Genomic DNA, 20,823 nt, shown 5'->3' with positions numbered 1-20,823 from the left:
ATATAAATAAAATCTGAAAGATTTTGCATGAGAATCAGTAAAAATATCGAAAAAATACGTGAGAGGTGAAAAATTCTCTCAAAAGTGCACGTCAAAAGTGAAATAAACAAAACGAGAAAAAAAACATCAAATAATATAAACACGTCAAGAGTGTGTCGCGTTTAATTAAAACATAGAAAAAAATACAAGACAAAGAAATTTTTGCACTTCAAGTGAGAATAAACATAAAAATTTTAATTGAAAAAAGAGAAAGGTAGGTTTGAGCATGTAAAAAAGCAAAAAATAAATAAATCATAAGTGAGAAATTGGAATGTTTGAACTGAGCGCTTTTGTGGTAATTTTTACCACAATCATCATAAATATCGGTGTGAATGAGCTCATTCACGATCTTCCCAGTATGCATATCAACTACACGTAATCTTCATGATAAGCTTGTTTTTTTTAACCCATGATATAAGCAACGGTAAACCGATCAAGAATTCGTTATTAACTGTTTTCGTAGTTTTCAAGTCTCCTGTGATATCGAAAAAATATCGCATCGATTCATCTAATCGGAATTTAATGAAAAATTAAAAGCACTCACTTCAACGAATCCGCATATCAATCTCCATCAGTGACAAAGTAAACAATCGTCGAGCTAGAGCGCAAGCAAAAAAATTGATACTGCGAAAAAAAGCAAACAATGTTTACCGTGAAATCCCGAGAGAGAGAGAGGATAAAAAGGTTCAAATGACTTTGTGTCTACAATGTTTCTTCGCCGAAATTTTATTATTAAGTTTTTTTTTAGTCAAACATTGGTTGGCTTTTCATTTATATTTATGAGAAGTTTTTCGTACAATGACTCAATGAATCGTTTCACCAAAGAAAACGTAAACAAAGGTTTTTAAATAAACACATTTTCTACGAAAAAAAAATATTTGTTCACTTCGATATGAATAATAATGGTGATGATAATAATCCAACAACAACGTGAATGAGTGCCTGACATGTGCGAAAAATTTTATGGGTCACAAATGGGCACGCCTTGTCATTCAAATTTTCACTGCCCCATCATCATTTTATTTTTATATCAATTATTTTTGAATAAATAAAGAGTGACAAAAAACGCTGTCGATAAAAGTACCGAAAAAATTGATATTTACTCATATTTCATGACTTTCTGAATGAGCTCTCAGATCATTTTTCCAGTGACTTTTTTTGACATATTTTATCGATGATTTTTTTTATGGACCGTATTGACATTTTTATTCGATAATTTGACTGTGATAAAAAATTTTTGTATGTCTGATCTCATGGCAGTGATGATGACCATATAAAATAGCCGGCTTAAAAGGTATTTCATGTTTTTTATCATCAAAGGTTTTTATATTAAAAGAAATTTTTTAATGATAAAATATTTAAAAGAATTTTATTTTAAAAGGCTGGATTAAATTATATAAATATACCGCCATTTATATATTTCTATAAATTTTTTCTAAAGAAATATAACAACATCAAAAAAATGTTTTTTTTTTCACTTTTTTTACACAATTGAATTTTTGAGATTTGAATTTTGACATATTACAATAAGATTTCTGAAAAATTAAGGTTATTTTCACAAAATTTTAGCTAATCTGATTTTTTTTTTAAATCTTATCTTCATCTTACTTGTAAAAATTTTTAGATTTATAAAATTATTTTTCGTCGAAACGATAAGAAAACGTCAAACCTAATTATCGCTATTGATTTATTGATCAATGTGTTCCAATTCTTTGCGATTATATGTCCTTTCAATGACAAAGATCCGCCTTTTCTGCACTCCTACATCATCATCGACCTCGTCGTCGTCGTCGTTGTTGTCACAAATAATAAAATAATTCAATTACGATAAATTTTAATGAAATGGAAAGATGTTCAATATAATGTACAATTTGTTTCCAATAAAAAGGGCTTCTAATACAAATTTAATAAGAGAATAGTAATATAATGAAAAGCAATAAATTCAATTAGGTATTTTGATTCATTTTCCTCGTGCGCAAGGATTGTGACATTCGCAGCAGCTTGGCGCTTCTGCTGCTAAGTGCAACATATTGTCGACATTGTTCCATGTATTGAAAAGGCTTTGAAAAGATTTTAATTTGAAAGGAAAAACGTGATGATTGAAAACGTGCGTCCTTTGCACACAAATTGTGGTGATGTAAAACGTTTTCGAAAAATGAGCATGGCAAGGAGACGACTGGTCGCTTATCTTATTTTTTTTTGTGCGACTAAATAATTCATAAGGAAACAAGAAAATCAAGAATGTCTTATTATTCAAAGCACACAAGAAATATTAATAATAAAATATCGACCGACTCAACTCGTCGGCATTTGCATTACAAAATAACAACAAACAAACATTATAAATAGAACTCGATTTTTCTTACATCTGTAATTTTTTTTTTATTTTGTGTCTGTACCGCAAGCATGCGACAAAGAACTCGAGCATTTCAGAGTCAAATCTACACAGCAACTATACGTAAATGGAAAGAAATAAAAAAATAACATGAAACTAGACACAGAAATAATCACAACTCTCGTGTATATGTAATCTACAGAATGACCTTGATATTCCATTTTTTTGTTGATGGTCGACGTGCGTTGTTCTTATTTCTTCTTTGCAGTGATTTTTCTGTGCTTCTCATTTTGTTGGTAAGTGTGCTCGTTGTTTACTTTTGTATTTAAAGATATTTCGCAATATTTATCAATTTTGTTAGAACGAAAGACGTGACAAAAAAAATTGACAAAATTTTTTCTACGTCACTTCAAGTACCTTCACCTTTACTCTAATTTCATAATTTACTCCGTTCCACAGTCACATTCGACTGACTTTTGAGCAAACAAAAGTCTATCATCATTCTAATGAGTGAATCAAATCCTCCTCTAGTCAGTAATTATACTTTTCATAAATTTAACCATGTGCTCTTTGAAATGAAGCAATTTTATTACGAAAATCTGATATATTCTTTTTCAAAACAAAATTCAATTTTAATTTTTTGTCATATACGAAACTAGTAAGCAACGAAACAAAACTCATTCTCATAACTAACTTATTTACCAAGTAAACGGAAAAATACATATACAGCAATTATGAGCTAGTCAATGGAAAATTTTTCACTATGTGTCATGCGGTATGCGTTACTTTTGTGTGTAAACAAACAAACATATCGAAAAATATAAGCAACAAATACAACTATCTTAAGCAATATATGTAAAAAAAAATCGAAAAACTTGAAATCACGCTAAACAGCTGTAAAAAATTACAAGCCATATTGCATACCGGTGTCATGCCAGTACTTTTCCACATACGTAGATTATTCGATGTTATACGAGAAACTTGATTTTCTTGATAGGAAATTGAATTTATTATCTTAGGAAGTATTGATTTGTTGTTAGACTTTTTTTCATGGGTAAGAGAAGACTAGCAGTCGTATTTTTTTTTTGTTATTTGGTTTTAAACGAATGTAAACTGTCCTTCATTAAGGTCCCAATGTGCTTTTCATGCTTAGCTCAAATAAAATAAAAATTGAGGTGGAATAGATCTCTGGTGATTATATTAAAAGTGAGAAGATCACGCAAGTCAGGAGGTATCATCATCACAAGTTTTACGAGATAACAAGGTTCTATATATCACGTATAAAAAAATTTCAAAGTCAATGAAATAGATAAAAAAATAAAATAATTATTTAGAAGGCAAAAATTACGAAAAAATATACTTGCAAAAGACGTCTTTTTTAAGATTCGAATGTCGAAAAAAAATTAAGTAAATTTATTTATAATTTAATTATTTAAAAATATTGTTTTTTTAATTTAAAAAATCTGCTTTTTCGTCATTAATGATCATTAAAGATAAATTGATAAATACATTTTTTTTAATTGATGTTTTAAATATTTAAGAAATTTTCAAGATAAAATTTCCAAATTATTATATAAAAAAAATTATTTTTTTTTTCAAAAAAAAAATGTTTAAAATTTTTAATATGTTTTCCATTTTTTTAAATTTCTAAATAATTTCCTTTTTTTATTTTCAAAAAAATAAAATACGTAATAATAATTTGATTTAAAAAAAAACTTTAAAATTTGATGAAAAATCATTTTTTAAAACTTAAAACGGCTCAACGTTTATAATAAAGATATATTTTATGAACATGGTGAAAACTCATTTTAATAATGCATTAAAGCCTTCTTTTTTGCAATAAATCAAAAAATTATTTGCACCTAAAGCCATAAAATTATATTTTTGCTTTTGTTGCATTAATAATGAAAATAAAATTTCATATTTTTAAAACAAAGTCAGTCAGATTTTTCGCTGAAGATAACACTCATAAAGTAAAAAGGCAAAACCTAAAGTAAATTTCTTTTGTATCAGTGTGTGATGGCAGGGTAGTGTGAAGCGCAACAATAATAATAAAAATATGTACTTTCTCTTCCTTCTTAACATATACATTAAAAACATGAAAAGTATGCAGCGTGAGCGCGAGTTGCTTCGATAAAGATTGTCGTGTGAAATAAAAATATGGTAAATGGGGCGATAATCAAATCTCCTACAAGATCAGACGAAAAAAAAGAGTCACCCACGTTGATGGTTTTGTGCAATCAGCGAATGCATGCTAATGTTAATGTTTCCCTTTTGTAAAAAAAATTTCATATATTTTAACAAACTTCGTGCAAAAATTATATAAACAAGACTGTATTCGCAAGAGTGAAATTTTAACAATGTTTTTTTTTTGTACAAGTTACATGACCGAATCTTGCACTCAGGCTCGGTACAAAAAAAAAACTTTATAGTTAAAAAAGACTCAAGTTTCATATTCTTGGAAATTTCTAATGATTTTTCACCTGAAGTAAGGCGTTATCGTTGCCTAGCACCCCTTTATTTACGGAGACGAGAGAATGAGATGAATTCTCATGAATTTATTTTAAAACAAACACGTCCAACTTCGATAAATAAACTTTATGTTTTATTCTAGAAAGATGATAAAGACTTCCAAGAACATTGTCGGCCAAATAAAATCGTACAAGTGCAAAAGTGAGTGCGCGCATGAGAGAGTGAACAGTTTTATGTTTTTGAAAAATATTTTATCGTTCATGAAGGCGGAAGCCTTGTATATTTAAACGAATGCAGTAGCTGCAACAACAACAACAGTTTATTACGTGAATGTCTTACGCGACTGTTTTCTTCTTTCTTTCATGGCACTCAAACTCGCCTCAGCTCTTTTTGTGTGTACACAGGAAACAAAAAAAAATGTATATTTTTTAAAGAAATTGTGCAAATATTTTCAGTGAGTATTTGTATCGTTGTTAGTTCCTCTGTAAACTTTCATATTATAAATAAATAATGGATCTACCTACATTTATGCATACATATTTTATACATACAAACGAAAAAAAAAGTCGACTGAGAAACTTGCAACGTTATTGGCGTAAGCTGCTTTAAGCTATATGAATGTCGAAAAATAAGACATATAAAATGCATTTTATTAGTGTATTACTACCCCACATAATTTCTGGTTTGTGAGACTTAGATTTTGCTTTACATAGGAAACGATTTATCACGTTAATGGCCGTTTCATAGGATGTTTGTGCAAAAAAAAATTGTATTTACGGTGATAAGGATCCGGTATCGTATCGGAAGACAAAGTGAAAACTGATACTAACAAGGTACCTTCACTTCAACTGGCAGGAAATTTTTCACGACGGAAACTGAGTGGATGTGACAAAGATCGATATAGCCTGATGTAATTGGAATCCCTGTTAAAAGAGAAGTTTTAGTCACTTCCCTTTGTAAATCATTAATTGTCCTTGTGTGTCCTTGAGATAACATTTTTTAAAGTTGTCGTTTGCAGAATAATCAACGATCGAACCGCATTTTTTTAATATGTAAAACATATCACATGACCCAAACATGACCTAAAAAATTCTTAAGTCACGTGACCTGGAAAGTTTTAAAACCACGTGACTTGTGAAATTTTTAAACCACGTGACCTTGGAAATTGTCAAATCAAGTGACTTGAGAAATTTACACAACATTAAAAAATTTTAAACCTAACATCAATCCTAGAGTTATTTTTTCTTCGAAATGCGGTAAAAAAAATTGGCATGGCTTAAAATTTTATTTGGACACATTACCCTTTCTGAAGTTGGCACTTAATTGAAAAAAATCTTACTGGACGATCCTATTTCAAAAAATTTGTTCATACTACTCACCTATTTTCCCTCCGGCTATCAAGTATACCTAACCCAATAATATACCAGGTGACAGATTTAGACTTCTTCTCTTGTTGTTTTTTAATACAACTTCCTAAAAGTATTCATTTCCCCAAACAAGAGCAACTGATGCTCTAAGCCCAAAAGTTTTAACATATAAATACTTTTTTTTTTGTTAAAAACTATCCCCAAACTATTTGGTTTTATTATTAGTAGGACAAAACTAGGATAAATTGTTGTGCTATGTTTGAAAAAGTGTTGCAAGGAAATCGCAATCGTCGTTATCTCTCACTCTACTCGCACTAAATTCACCATAAGCGACCACCATCTAACTTGCAAAATATATATATATATTTCAAAAAGGGAATAAGATGACAAAGATAAAGTATACTTTTTTATGCGCTGCCTCCGTGCATTTGCTACATTTCCTGATTTTAGTGCTGAAAAAAAAGAAGAAAAAACGAGCGAGCAGTGGAACATTTTTTGGCTGAATGCCAGATGAAAAGTCTGTTTTCAATGTTTTTCGTTGCGGGTTGTGTAGATGCGAGACCTATTGTTCTTATTTTTGCATGTAATATGTTTCAGCTCTTTTTCTCTGTCCTCGCACACATTCATGGAGAAAAGTGCAGAAAGTTTGTTTAATTTTTTCGGTCTCTGTGAAGTGACCTAGAGAGCCGTATTTTATCATAATTTTGCATAATTGCCATATTTTGTGGAATTTATGGGAAATGCTCGGAGATGACAAGAATGTGCATAACGTCCATTATCACGTGCTCTAAATTATTTAGAACACACTTACTCACAGACGACACGCGAGAAATGGCCGTTTCTCATCGATGACGAGCAACTTCACGTTAAATCAGCAAAATAACACACACAAAAAATTAGACTACCGAACGATAAAAACGATGATTATTGTTATTATTATAGATTATAGACGATCGATGTTCCAATAAGTAGCTACTAAATACTCCAGTAGATCTTGCTATATTCGCATACATTTCCATATCAGAACGATTATTTGACCTTGCATTATTCTCTACGAGTATACGCGGTGGCACAACTCGGTGTTATTGTTATTTTGCCACAATACACGCGCTTTCGGTTCTCATGTACTGTTTTTGACTCTCTTTTTCTCTCTCTCTCGTCTAAATATTATTTTTTTTTTTGTGGGTTTGGTCAGGAATAATAAAAAATGTATTATGTGCGATAATAAACAACGAACGTCGGTCGTCCTAGCTAAGTAGGTAAACTATCGGTAATGAGTGTGACGACAATTGTGGGACTTTTGTAAACAACTGCTCCTTTCATCGAACGAGTAAAAATGTCTGAGACAGCGCTGATGGCACGTCGATTATGTCAGTTTTGCCTCGGTAATTTTAATTATTTTTAACAATGGCATAAACGGATTAAACAAACAGTAAACAAGTTAAAGGTCGTTTGTGGAAAACAAAGGACACGACAAAGGTCAAAGGGATAAGGATAAGTAAGCAATTAGGACAAGTGAGAAGATTATTTCGCAACATAAATTTTGCTGACTTAATAAAAAAAACAGTGGAAAAATATGGATAAAAAATTATTTAAATTTTAAAAATAATTTTATAACAAATGAAATGCGACCTTTGTATTTTTTTATGGTATCTCATTAAATGGAAAACAAAACTTTAAAAATAAATAATCGAAATTTTTTATTAAAAATTCACTGAAAAAAATTTTCAACTTGCTTAACCGATTCTGAGACCAATTAAAAATTTTAAAGATCTAAGAATTAAAATTTTCCTAGCCCAATAATAAACTTAAAATGAATGATCAATAAAAAAAGTGCAAATATTAAAATAAAAAAAAATAAATTCAAAACCCTGCAGTAACAAATGTCTAAATTTTAAAAAACTGATTTCAGATTTAATTTTTATTTTCCTGAAAAGGAATTTTAATTGTCGTTCAGTGTTAAAAAACTAAAAATAGAAAGTGATAAAACCAATTAAATAAATAATAAAAAAAATATCACTTTCATCCCATCATACTTCTCATTTTTACACGCAATGGCAATCGTACACCATGGTCATTAACTTTCAGTTTAAGTTGTAAATCTGATGCTGTTTAACGTATTTAAAAAGAAAGACACAGCTTTATATCGAAAAGTCTAACTTTGCACAACCTGCCACCAAAGTTATCGTCATCTGCTTTAAATGACAAAAAAACTGAGGAGCGCCCACTATAACGGTTACATGCCATATTGTAAAAGTTAATTCCACCATAAATCGCAATACTTGCGTGCCTCGTAGAAAAACGTTGTACCTGATACTTTTTTTCTACCATCGTCATTCAAAATTCAAGTCTACGAGGCTTTTGCATGTGTACCTTTGTATGACAAATGACTCGAAAATAATTTATTAATATAGAGGTGGTTTAACTCGTACTTGTTTGGTTTTGGGTTTAGTTGACGTTACAAGTATGCGTCGTCGTTGCCGACTAATTTTATGGCTCTACTGGCTGCAACCAAACAACACAATTGTATTTTGTAAATGTGTGTTAGTATTCGGAATAGCTTTTTTTCTTCTTTTGTATGCGGCAATGGAAAAAGATGAATGCCCTCAAAATGTAAGCGAAAGAGTATTTTTTCATGTGATTGAACTTTATGGCCGCTTCGATAAAATTGCAACACATTTTACATGTCAATCAATGTCGATTCCACTAGATCAATAAAAAAGAGCGAAAAATATCGCCTTTATTTTGATGGATGTTTTATGAATGATGAATGAATGTATTTTGATTGCTTGGTGGAAATTAGAGCAAGTTTTGATTAGTTTTTCATGGGTGGTGTAAGCTATAAGTTTACATCCGCAAGTTCAACCATTCCACATTCCATTTGCAGTTCATTTGAATTTTACCATAAAAATTGTCGTAAATTTGTTCATACTTATTATTTTTATTTTTATTGAACAAACACTCGAATATGTACGAGAAAGTACTCGTGAATTATTTTTTTAAAACGAGACATATGAATGAATGAAGTTACATGAAAAAGTAATAAAAATCAATTTTTAGTAAATTACTTTGCAAGATTTTGACTCTTGTTGTGTGTAAGTCAAAAGACAATCACATAAATTATTATAAAAGTGATTTCGCATTATTTTGGGTCATGTCATGTATCTCTGTTATTCGGCAAAAAAGGCATTCTGTGTCATTAAATTGTCCGTTTTTTTTGTGTTTTATTTTTTATAATGGACGTTAATGCGTGTCACTATGTACTTACTGCACGATATGATTGTTCACACAGAAAGAAGAAACCTTTCTTGTGTTTTTAAAATCATAAAATTTAATTGAGTTAATTAATCCAAATTAAAACTTTACAAAATAAAATTAAAAAAGATAAAAAATGTCTGAACAAAATTTAATCCAGATTAATTTACAGATTAAACCCAAATTTTATTTAAAATAGTTTATATTTTTTTCAATAAATTTTTTAAAGTAAAAATTTAAAAAATTCCATAAATTTTTTTTTATAATTGTAAAAAATACGTTAACTGAAAATAATTAAATAAAATAATTTAGATAAAATAATTATTATAATATTTTAAAAAAATGATTATTTTTCAAAAAAAAAAAAAAAAATTCTGCCCTTCAATTGATTTTTCCAAAAATTTTTAACAAAATTATGGATTTTTAAAAAGCTGTTTGTTAAAAAAAATTAGATTTAGAGTAAAATTTAGAGAAAATAATTTTTTTATTAATTTACTGAAATCTTTTTCAACTAAGACTGTCAAAAAAAAATTCTTTAAAAAAAGTCTAACAACCATTTCCGTAGATTCTCTCCTTTGCGTGCGCCATGTTTCGCTGTTCGTGCAAAATAATAGTTGACGCAGTGATGAAGTAAAATATCTTTTATAAAAGGGTGTTGTAATCATAATTAAAAGTAAATTGTAGTTGTTGACGAGAAATACAAGAGTGACAAAGGTTCGCATTTACAGTCCAATTGTGGTGCGAGGTTGTGCGAAGACAGCACTTTACATTTTAATAAATTAACATTTCTTAGAAATAATCCAGTTTTTTTTAAACAACGAGTTTTGACCCCTTTCGCCTCTTTCTCGCGGTTTTTCTACAAAATCTGGATTGTCTAAATTTATCGCATTTTTCAACAGAAGAGATTAAAATGATGAGGTGCTAAATAACTGTTTTCATCATCACTTGCAGAAAAAAGGGAGAAGGTAACGGTAATTTCTCGCATGTAAACCTTCAACTGACACGGCACACCATGCAAAGGCAACCTGGTAACTGTCGCTATTAACGCAGCAGACACGTCGCGAAACAAAAGAAAGAAAGACATTTATTATTTTTTTTTTGTTGCTGCAATAACAAAAGTAAACAGTGAAAATAGTGCATGGCGTATCTGGGTGTTCGTTCGCGAGCATTTTAAATTAAATAAACACGTCCAGAACAATATTTATTTTAAATAATTTTAATATGATTTTTGCTTCGTAACGAGAAGAATGCGAGAGAAAAATACATAACTTCAATATTTTATTTTTTTTTATCGCAATGAGGGCGAGTGCAACTTGTACTCAAAAGTAGTTTAAGTCAACAGAAAAGAGAAATTGTTGTTTTCCATGACAACTGGTTTTCGAACAGACCGAGAGGTGGATAGAAATAGGTCACATATGTACTAGATGATTTTATTATCTAACTGGCAGCGGTTCCTTTATGACGCGCATCACCATTGCAAATAAATGGCACTTGAAAAATATTGAAAGAGACAATTAGCAAAAATATAAAGAAAGAAAAAAACTTTGAATTCGAAGAAAAAACAAGTTTTGAGCGGCATGCAGTGGCAAAAAAAAAGCAGCAGCGACTCCCGTGCATGCACACAGCAACACGTTTATTTGAATAATAAATATAAAGCACGTTCATCTGCTTAGAGAGCGCAAATACATTTTGATATACGACGACGACGATTCAGAGTCTTCTTGACAAAAACAAGCAGATTATGGCAAGGAGAAAAATAATAAAAACAAGATTATATCCATCTATGCAAACATTCATTTGTCATCATATAGCGCGACGCACGCACTCTTTCTCACAACAACAAATAGAAAAACAAGCTATTCAGAATTTTTTTTTTATTATCCAAACATGACAGTTTACCACTCAAGTGTTCTGCTTCTTCTTGTATCCTCTCAAATGTGTGCGTCTCTGAAGGATTTAATTTCAACCACTTAGCCTCGTTGTAAAAATCCCTCAAGAGAACCCAACCACAAATGGAGGTTTTTGGGTTATTTTCAATTTATTTAGCATGGAAATGGATTTTTCGCACACAGAAACTGCTTGTAATTTTGGAATGTCCAGATTTTTTTTTGTTTTCTTGTAGTTGCTACGAGATTTGCAAAAGTTATTTTTTAATGTTAGGCCTGTTCAATCTTTAAAAAAAAAAATTCACATTTCATCCTACATCATGAAACGACTTAAAATATTTTTATAATTATAATTTTACCCACTTTTAGACAAAGAAATATGCAAAAAAAAAAATGTTAAAATTTAAAAAAAAAATTATAAAAATTTTAATGTTAAGAAAATAAACAAAATTATCAAAAATATTGTACAAATCCTAATTAAAAGTTTTTCTTAAACCTTGATAGTTTTGTAGAAAATTGGAATAAAAATTCTTTAATTTTTATTTAACAATTATACAGATTTTTGAGTTTCAGTTCCCCATTTTGAGAGATTTCACTGTAATATGAAGCACTTTTTAAAATTGCTCTTACCTAAAATAAAATTTGCACAAGGGAAATTTTTTACGTAATCATTCTACTAGAAATCCCCTGTAAGGTCATGTAAATTTATGAAAATACCCGGTAGCTCTGTTTGTCTTATCTCAACAAATGAGCTTAGATCAACATCCTGAATCCGTAAATCCTTTTGTGTATACGAAATTCAATGCCATTGCTACTTTTGAAGGAATATAGAAAATTTATGCAGTTCCTGTTGATTTTACCTTTTACAAAAATCTGCAAAACTTGCCAGGCAACAACAACTGCGACAATTCACACAGTAAAATGCAAAGTGGTTGATTGCCAAGCGGCAATTATGCTACGCTACCTTTGTCGACTGTGTACTGAAAAAGCCCTCAGCTAATTGTTGTTTGCTCAACGTCTTTATTATTTTTGTTTGAATTGCCATTCTGTATCATTTTATGTTTTATTTATTTGTTATTGTATATTAGCATCGTAAATACCTTCCAGTTAATTAGCTTAATTATTTATTGTGATTCAGATAATTTTTTGTATCAGCAAACGAGTGTATTTTGAAAAAACTGCGGATTTTCTGCGACTAACGATGACGAATGTACAAATTAAATATTGATTTGGCATTCAATGTAAATACTCGCAAAAAGGCAAAAGTTCATAAAAATTAGATTTTTTTTAAGTAATTTAATTTTAAAAATATTTAATTTTATTTAGGATCTTTTAAATATTTATTAGGGGGGAAATAAATTTTATTGAGAATCAAATTTGGCAAATAAAAAAATCAAATAAAAATTTCTTTTGGCAAAATTTGTTCTGAAAATAAATATTTTTTGTTTTTTTTTTTTTTTGATAAATATGTATTAAAAATATATTTTTTTTAAAATTTGTGTATGACAAAGTTTCGAAAAGTTAAAAAAATACTCAGTTTACAAAAAATTTAAATTTCAACCTACATTTATATTTTTAAATACTTTCTTCGTGCAAAATTGATGCAATACGTCTTTTTTGTAAAGATTATCAGTGCTTAAACCTTTAATTTTTTTTGCAAATTTTTGTTTTATTTTTCAATAAGTTTATAAATATGTAAAATAATGTAACAAAAATATAATATTTCACATTAAAAAAAATTACAAAAATTTTTATTTTTTTCGAAAAAATTTATTTAATTAAAAAAATTAAAAAAAAAATTAAAATAGCATTGAATAAGAATAGTAGGATAATAAATAATTTTATCAAAAAAAATAAATAAATTATTGATTACTAGTTTTTGACACTCAAAGAGATTAAATTCTGAGAATTTCCGTTAGCTTAATTAATGATTACATCATAGCCATATTTAAAAGTCATCGAATATTTAATTTATCAAAAGTATTTTATAATTCCGCTGTAATTTGACACCTTTTCAAAAATAATTCGCCTCGAAGACAAAAACAAAAGAAAAATCCTCTTTGTCAGCACAATGGCTACAATAACAACCGAATAATTTGCAGAATTAATTGCTATCGTGCTTGTCTCATTATTTATTATTAGCATGAAGAAAGACTTAAGAGTCTCAACTCATTTGTTATTATTTTTATTTTAAATATAAAACTGTTGAATGTTGAGCCAAAGAGTGAGTGTGATATGAATTTTTAATCAACACAAACAATAATTTGCAATAAAAAATATTTAAATAATAAGATATTGTGACATATGAATCTGTTTAAATTTAAAAAAAACACTTCGAAACAACAAAACAAAAAAAACTTGACACGATTCTTTTGGTTGTCTTTTTAAAAAATCAACTCTAATATTTGTTTTTTCTTTATTTTTCTCTTTTTAGCCGGCAACTGTTTTAATTAGCGACAACGACTAGATGTCATAATTTTTCAAACTGTTCCGTGACACTTCAATATGGTAAGAAACAACCTTTAAAAATTTATTTGTTTCTTTTACTTCTGTTTCAAAAATAGCAACATTCTCTTCTTGCTTTGCATTTATTCCGAGTCAATTGCGAAATTATTTTCTGTGCGATTTCTGACGTCAATAAATCCCTTCACTTTTTTATCATCGCAGTCTCGGTAAATCTTGGTACTGTATTTTTTATTGAAATCTTTATGACAATAAAATCATTGATATTCCAGGGTAATCGCATAAAAATCCGTGATGATTTCGATAATTTTTTCCTTCTTTGCAATCCTTTTTTCATGGCGATATTCATTTATAACGCATGGGTATGTCTAAAAATATTTTTTTATGTCTTTTGATCGGGAAAATGATTTTTTTACTTGATTGATGAGAAAAAATTAACGACTAATAAAAGTTTTACAATGAAAAAATACAAAAAAAACCTTCATTTTTTTTAAGTTTAGCACAAATTTAATTGTTTAAAAAGGTTTTCATTTAAAATTGAGTTTCTTTCAATTTATGCGACTTCATGAATGAATATCACCTCATCGTTAAGAGAAAAATATCGTGTAGAGAGAGAAATAAAAGTTTGTTACATGGAAAATTTTTATCAAAAAGAATCGTTAAACGCTTCCAGAACGTCTCAATGTTAAGTGTTTTATGAATAGGTAACGGCAGCCAGTAATGTAAGAAACTGTTATTTTATTCAAAGTTTTGTACATGCACATTTGTAGGTCTTTTCACCTTGCTCAACGAGAGAAAAAGTAATTAAAACTTTTGAAGTAGTTTTTCATTTTGTATCCATCGACACCTTTGCTCAAAGCAGTGTTAACAGGTGGAAAGTTTTGTGTTTTTACTCAAAGACCTCGTTATTTAATATTTTTCTACCATTGAGGTTTTTCTTTTCAATGACGTCGAACGACGGTGAAGAACTCTTAAGTGAAGAGATGTTTTCAATAAAAAAAATCAATTAATATTTCGGTATCCTTGGTTATTAAAATGAGAAATGTAGACTAAATATTCCAGTTGAATCTAATTAAAACGTGATTTGTCGTGTTATAAACTTTTTCTTATCACGTATCAAACATAAATTGTACAATAAAGTTAGATAAAGTAACTATTAAAGTAAATAGGGCCAAAACAATTATCAAAAATGTTTTCGATTTCCTCTCACACTTTTTTAAGATATTCTGTGGGGTGCTATTTTGATTTAAAGTGATTTAGTGCATTTTTGACCAAAGTTCTTTTGAAAAGATAAAAGTTTTCATTACGATCAGTTTGGAGTTTAATATTTTCAAAAATTTTTGTGTAGGATACCTAGAGTATAAAAAATAATAAATTCCAAAAATCCTAATGAAAATTTTACTTTTGTACACAGAAAATACTTCAAAAAGTCTACAAAAATAATTTTGAATTTTGTATCGGCCCAAAGTAAACAATTACCTGCGATAAGAGTGACCCAGAACGTTATCTCATCTTATTTGCTCTTATCCACATTGAATGACGTATGAATCATTTGTTTTCTTATCGTTGCAGGACACCATTTGTTATCATCATTGCCATTCCTTAAGAACCGTTCCCCTACCCACAAACACAATCCAACATGCAATCACATCAAGTAACGTCGATTGTTGAGCAAGACAACGCCATCAATCAACAATCGGGACAAATAATCCCGCGCAGTAAGATTTTCAACAAAAACAACGACAAATCGCCCATTCTCTCGAGCGAATTCGAATTCTTGAATCCACTCATCAAAAGTAGCAGCAAAAAACACAAGTTGAAGCGAACCGTGAGTGACTTTGGCAAAATTTCCACGGAAAATGTCGTTAGTCGCGCCAATGATCACCAAAAGAAAAGTGTAAAGCTATCGAATTCGTTGTCAAAGGTCGCACAACTACACCACAACAAGACTTTGTCAGACGAAAAAGTGACGGACGATGAGATATCGCCACTACTGACAGACACGAAACCCAATAATTTAACAATTAAAGTGATAACGGACGATAAAAATGTTTTATTGTATTCCAAGAAGAGTGTACCGTTGAGTGATAATTTATGCAGCAGCAACAACAACAACAACATTAGTGATATAGATAAAGAAAATCTTGTGAAATACCAAAAGAGGCAACATTTGAAACTGCCTTTGAACGGAACTTATAACAATAATCGGAGTGATAGAAGTGACGATACGAGTGAGACAGGACCTTCCGGAACGGAAAAGCAAAAGAACAATTGGAGACATTCATGGTATGCACCAATTTACGGTGTGTTAGAGGAGGAGACTGAAACTATCAAGGTAATTTTTTTCCTCTAAAAGTCACTTGAACTTTAAAAAAAAAATTGCTTTTCTCATTCAAGGAATCTTCAAGTTTGCACAATCTGGCGGGCGTGAAGAATAAACAGCATTTAAATGGGTCGCACGAGTCTGCCTCCCTGTTGGATTCCCACCACCATCAAAACACACAACTTTCCGCCCACCATCACGCAGCATCGCGTATCCCTCGCACCAATACCGTATGCATCGTTCCTTCGGGTCAGCAGCACCAGGCCCCAAGTGCCCACACAACGTCGACGCCGCCAGAAAGTGCTCCGATTCCGCGCAAACGGAAATTCGAGCAATTTCTCAAAAATCTAGTGGGTCGTCGTCCCTCCAAAGAGCCACCATCGCCTCCCCTCATCTCGTCGCCCGAAATTAAGGTCAGCAAGTGTCCGTCGGAGCATAATTTGTCGCGTTTGTCGCGATCGAAACTCAACGTGTCCACAACCTCCCTCAATTCCGTACACCAAAAACTCTGGTCTGTGGTGCCTTTGCTCCGGAAAAATGGAAGTTGCAGCAGCTTGCATGCCCCGAAGCGCGCGGCACCCTTTGGCGGTGTCGACTACATCGGTCTACGAAAATGCGAAACGGTCCTGGCTCTCACGAATTCCACGTATCGCGATACCGGAAGCTCGAACGGGAGCTCCGACGGACCCATACGACCCCTTAATCGTCTGCGAAATTGTGGCTCTGTAGCGACATGCTCGCGTTGTTCTAGTCTCTTGTCGTTAGCTGCCGGCTCAAAGTACTCACTTAACTTATCCGGCGGTGGATTCATTCCAGTCAATAGTTGTAATAATAGTAGTAACGCCATTTTATCGTCGACGTCGCAGCAGCAGATACTTATTAGTAGTGTAGTGCCTGAATCACCGACTTTTACCGTAATTGGGACGACGGGATCCACGTATCTCACGCAACTCAGCACGTCATCCAGCAAAACTGTGTGCAAATTGTGCCTAGGCGAATACAAATCCGACAATATGACCAAAATCTCACAGTGTGGTTGCTCCTTCTGCACCGAGGTAAGTCACATCATCAATCATTTTGTTTGCCATTCAGCATCAAATTGGCCAAACGAATTGTGTTTCTTTTGTTGGCGCACTCGAAAAGCTTAATTAGAATTGTCACGACAAAACACAATAAAGCACGTTATCTCATCAACTGATTTGAGTCATGACGCACTCTTCTTACGAATAATATTTTACGACACATTAAAATGGATAAGGCGACTACATTTAATTATTTGATTTTTTGTCCCATCAGGATTATAATGAAAGGGGGAAAATTATAAAAAATTATATAAATTCTTAAAAGCCTTTTAAAATAAAAATCAAAGTTATAAGACTAAAATTAAATTTTTTGAAAAAAAAATTTGATAAAAAAAATCAGGGGGATCGACAAAAAGTAAAATAATTAAATGTAGTCGCTTAAGCTTCATATCCAAACACATCACACATTCTAAGACGCAAAACAAAAAACAAAACTTTTAGCATTCTTGTCAAATCCATGCAAATTAACTCAACTCTTGTTTTGTTGTTTTTTCTTCCTTTTTTAGTGCATGACGGCATACGTGGAATTTGAAATTACCGAAGGTGCTTACGAAGTTTCTTGTCCGGATGCAATGTGTCCTGCGCAAGGTGTCATCTCAATTGCGGAAATTACTGCCCTAGCTGCCCCGAGTCTCGTGGAGAAACATCATCGCTACCGACTTAACAGAGGTGAGAAAAAGCGTCATCGTGTGAAAACTTGACTTTGAAATTTTCATGACTTTTCAAGTCACTACTAAGTTGTTAATTATAATTTATTTGCATCTCTGCATGCATCGACTCGATAATTATTTGCATATATATTTATTAATGACGAAAAAAAGCGTCTATAGAGATTTTTTCTAATCTACTTTGTTGATAATGCCCGTCTATGAATTTGTTACAATTTTTTCATGTGCATTCATACTGGCAATTAGTTGCGGTGACCGTTAGATTATTATATTACAACAATTGCAATTTTGTCTGAGTCATTTAATACAAAATATTACATGATTGCCTCAGTTGTACACACACTCTGATTACGAACAAGAAAAAGGAAGTAAAATGTCCGGCAAATTGTTGCAATTAAACGTTTATTTGTAAGGCGATTAAATTTATTGATTTCAACTTTTGTCTTTCCCCCTTCAAATTTATCAGGAGAACTAAAATAATTTGTAAAAAATAAAAATTTTAATTTTTTAATTGAAAAATTATTAAATAAAATTTTACAAAAATCGAACTTAATTAATTTAAATTTTTATTTTGTAAAATTAAGGTTCAATTTTGAGTTCAAACTTAAAATCAATTTAATTTTTTTTTCAACTTTGAATTCAAAATTAAAGGAAAATCAAATTCAGAATTTCAAAGAATTTTCAATCAAAAAATGTCACAAATTTTACAACTTATTTTTCCCCAAAATCAAAGGAAGCCAACAAAAATTGAAATAAAATATTCAATCGCCTAAGTTGTGATAAACTAAAAAAAAAAGTTGATAAACTGATACTTAATTAGCTGGTTTTGCCCGATGTTTCGCTCCAATGTGCGTACATATCTTCGGAATTGACGTCGGTCTGATACAATTACACAAAGTATAGGAAAGCTCTAGTATTCAACGCGGTGATAATGTGCTAATAAATTTATCTTCATCATTGTGCAGAATAGTTAAAACCAGTTTTTCGTGTGTTTGTTTTTTCGTTCAAACGGAGGCGACGACACAATTTACGCAATCAAGACAGGAATAAATTGTTTTTTTTTTATTTATTTATTTGCAGAAGTGGAATTAGACAAATTCCGAACATGGTGCCCGAAAGCCGGCTGCGAGACAATTTGTCTTGTTGGACCAACGTCAGTGGAGCGTCTTGTAACGCTTCAATCGACTTCATCGTCAATCGTGCAAGCACCATGTGCCGTTCATTGTCCCACGTGCCGCGAGGACTTTTGTTCAGGGTGTAAAAAACCGGTAAATATTAAATTTATTTTCAATTTTCATAAATTTTATTAATTTATTTCTTTTAAAACAGTGGCATCCCACAATGTCATGTGAGGAAAATACAAAGCAACTGGGCAAAAATGAGGTGCTCGGAATACCGTTCGACAACGATCTGATCAAATGTTGTCCAATGTGCTCGGTACCGATCGAAAAGGACGAAGGATGTGCCCAAATGATGTGCAAGCGATGCAAACATGTCTTTTGTTGGTATTGTTTGGCGAGTCTCGATGTAAGGAAATAAGTAATTTGCAATTCTCGATTTTATTAAATAACGAAAATTCTTTTTAGGACGACTTTTTGTTGCGACACTACGACAAAGGACCGTGCAAAAACAAACTTGGACATTCACGTGCTTCTGTAGTATGGCATCGAGCTCAAGTTATCGGAATTTTTGCTGGCTTCGGAATACTGTTGTTAGTGGCGTCGCCATTGCTGTTACTCGCAGCTCCCTGTATTGTTTGCTGCAAATGCCGCATCTGTTCGGGTGCTGCCAAACTGGAGGAGAATGATACAGACTTGGAGGACCCTATTACACTGCAAAGATAGGATTTGGAGTCGTCGTGGGATGTGATGTGGATGCAAGATGCTTGATACTGCACCAACTTATTGAAAAAAAAACTATTTATTAATTTTTTTTTAAAAAACGCTTGGACTGTTTTCACAGAGCAAAAAAAAAGCTCTGAAGTGAGCTACGTCGCTTATGTTGAAACCTAATTACGTGTTAAAATATTTTATGTAAAATGAGAAAAAAAATCGTCATTTGAAAAAAATGAAAAGAAAAGTTGTCTATCGTACCTTTTTCGAAAAAAAATGCTTAAATGTTCCAAATTATATAAAATAGTATTAGCAAGAGTTGTCAGTATATATTTTAAAATTTTTTGAACTTCCTTTTTGATTTATTTCGTGAAATATTAAGTATTGCTAAATATTACAAGACTAAATTTTTCCTTCTCATATTTTTAAAAAGTCTTCAAATTTCCATTAAAATAATAAAAAATTATATTGATAACTCTCTAAATATTAATATTCAAAGACTGACTCAAAAATTGTAATTTAGGACTTAAAAACGTTTCAACTGTAGCTTAAAATATATGCTTATTGAGCCTGATAAACTAAAAGTTTCAAAAAATTTCCAAACTATTTAAAATAAATTTTCATTTTCACTTTTAAAAAAATAAATCAATATAAGAAGTTTAAAGAAAAACACCAGCGTATAAAAAATTATAATATTAATATTAAAGAAAGGAATGTGATATGTAATTAACAAAGCATATTCTTCATATTGAATTGAATGTTTATAAATAAACAAAAAAAAAATGCTTAAACACAGAATTATACTCTTCTTGGTCGTAATAGAATTAAAAACACAAAAATAGCTGAAATATATTTAAATAACAAATTATAAATGTACAAAGAAATTTTTAAAAATGTATATTAAAAATTGAGTGGAACTTCTTCTACTCGGTTTAAACATCATTTACCGTAAAGTTGTATAATTGTAAGCAAATCTAGTTGCATCTTCATGTTTCAATGCATAAAATTTGCTTGCGAATTAAAAATAATAATTAATTTAATTTTTTTTTAGATAAGAAACAATTTCTAAAAATTAAATAAAACATATAATAATGTGCAAAA

General features: G+C 30.7%; 1 protein-coding gene across 3 annotated transcripts in view; it reads left to right on the top strand.

The window, feature by feature from the left end:
• Positions 1 to 20,221, top strand: part of LOC134831203 (uncharacterized) — a 34,367-nt gene extending 14,146 nt beyond the window's left edge. For 2 of the 3 annotated variants that reach the window (XM_063844870.1, XM_063844871.1), the window contains exons 2-8: positions 13,789 to 13,862; positions 15,390 to 16,152; positions 16,215 to 17,195; positions 17,729 to 17,891; positions 18,971 to 19,158; positions 19,220 to 19,417; positions 19,477 to 20,221. In XM_063844870.1, coding sequence (XP_063700940.1) covers positions 15,457 to 16,152; positions 16,215 to 17,195; positions 17,729 to 17,891; positions 18,971 to 19,158; positions 19,220 to 19,417; positions 19,477 to 19,734 — 2,484 coding nt within the window. In that variant the 5' untranslated portion in view covers positions 13,789 to 13,862; positions 15,390 to 15,456 and the 3' untranslated portion in view covers positions 19,735 to 20,221. Of the gene's footprint in view, positions 1 to 27; positions 254 to 13,788; positions 13,863 to 15,389; positions 16,153 to 16,214; positions 17,196 to 17,728; positions 17,892 to 18,970; positions 19,159 to 19,219; positions 19,418 to 19,476 lie in introns of those variants that run through there. The other variant, XM_063844869.1, reaches the window with a different exon arrangement.
• The last annotated feature ends 602 nt before the right edge of the window (positions 20,222 to 20,823 follow it).

The sequence above is a fragment of the Culicoides brevitarsis genome, chromosome 2 (assembly GCF_036172545.1).
Source record: "Culicoides brevitarsis isolate CSIRO-B50_1 chromosome 2, AGI_CSIRO_Cbre_v1, whole genome shotgun sequence".
NCBI lineage: Eukaryota > Metazoa > Arthropoda > Insecta > Diptera > Ceratopogonidae > Culicoides > Culicoides brevitarsis.
Note: the sequence above shows the minus strand (reverse complement) of the source record. Positions and strands in the feature narration are given on the sequence as shown.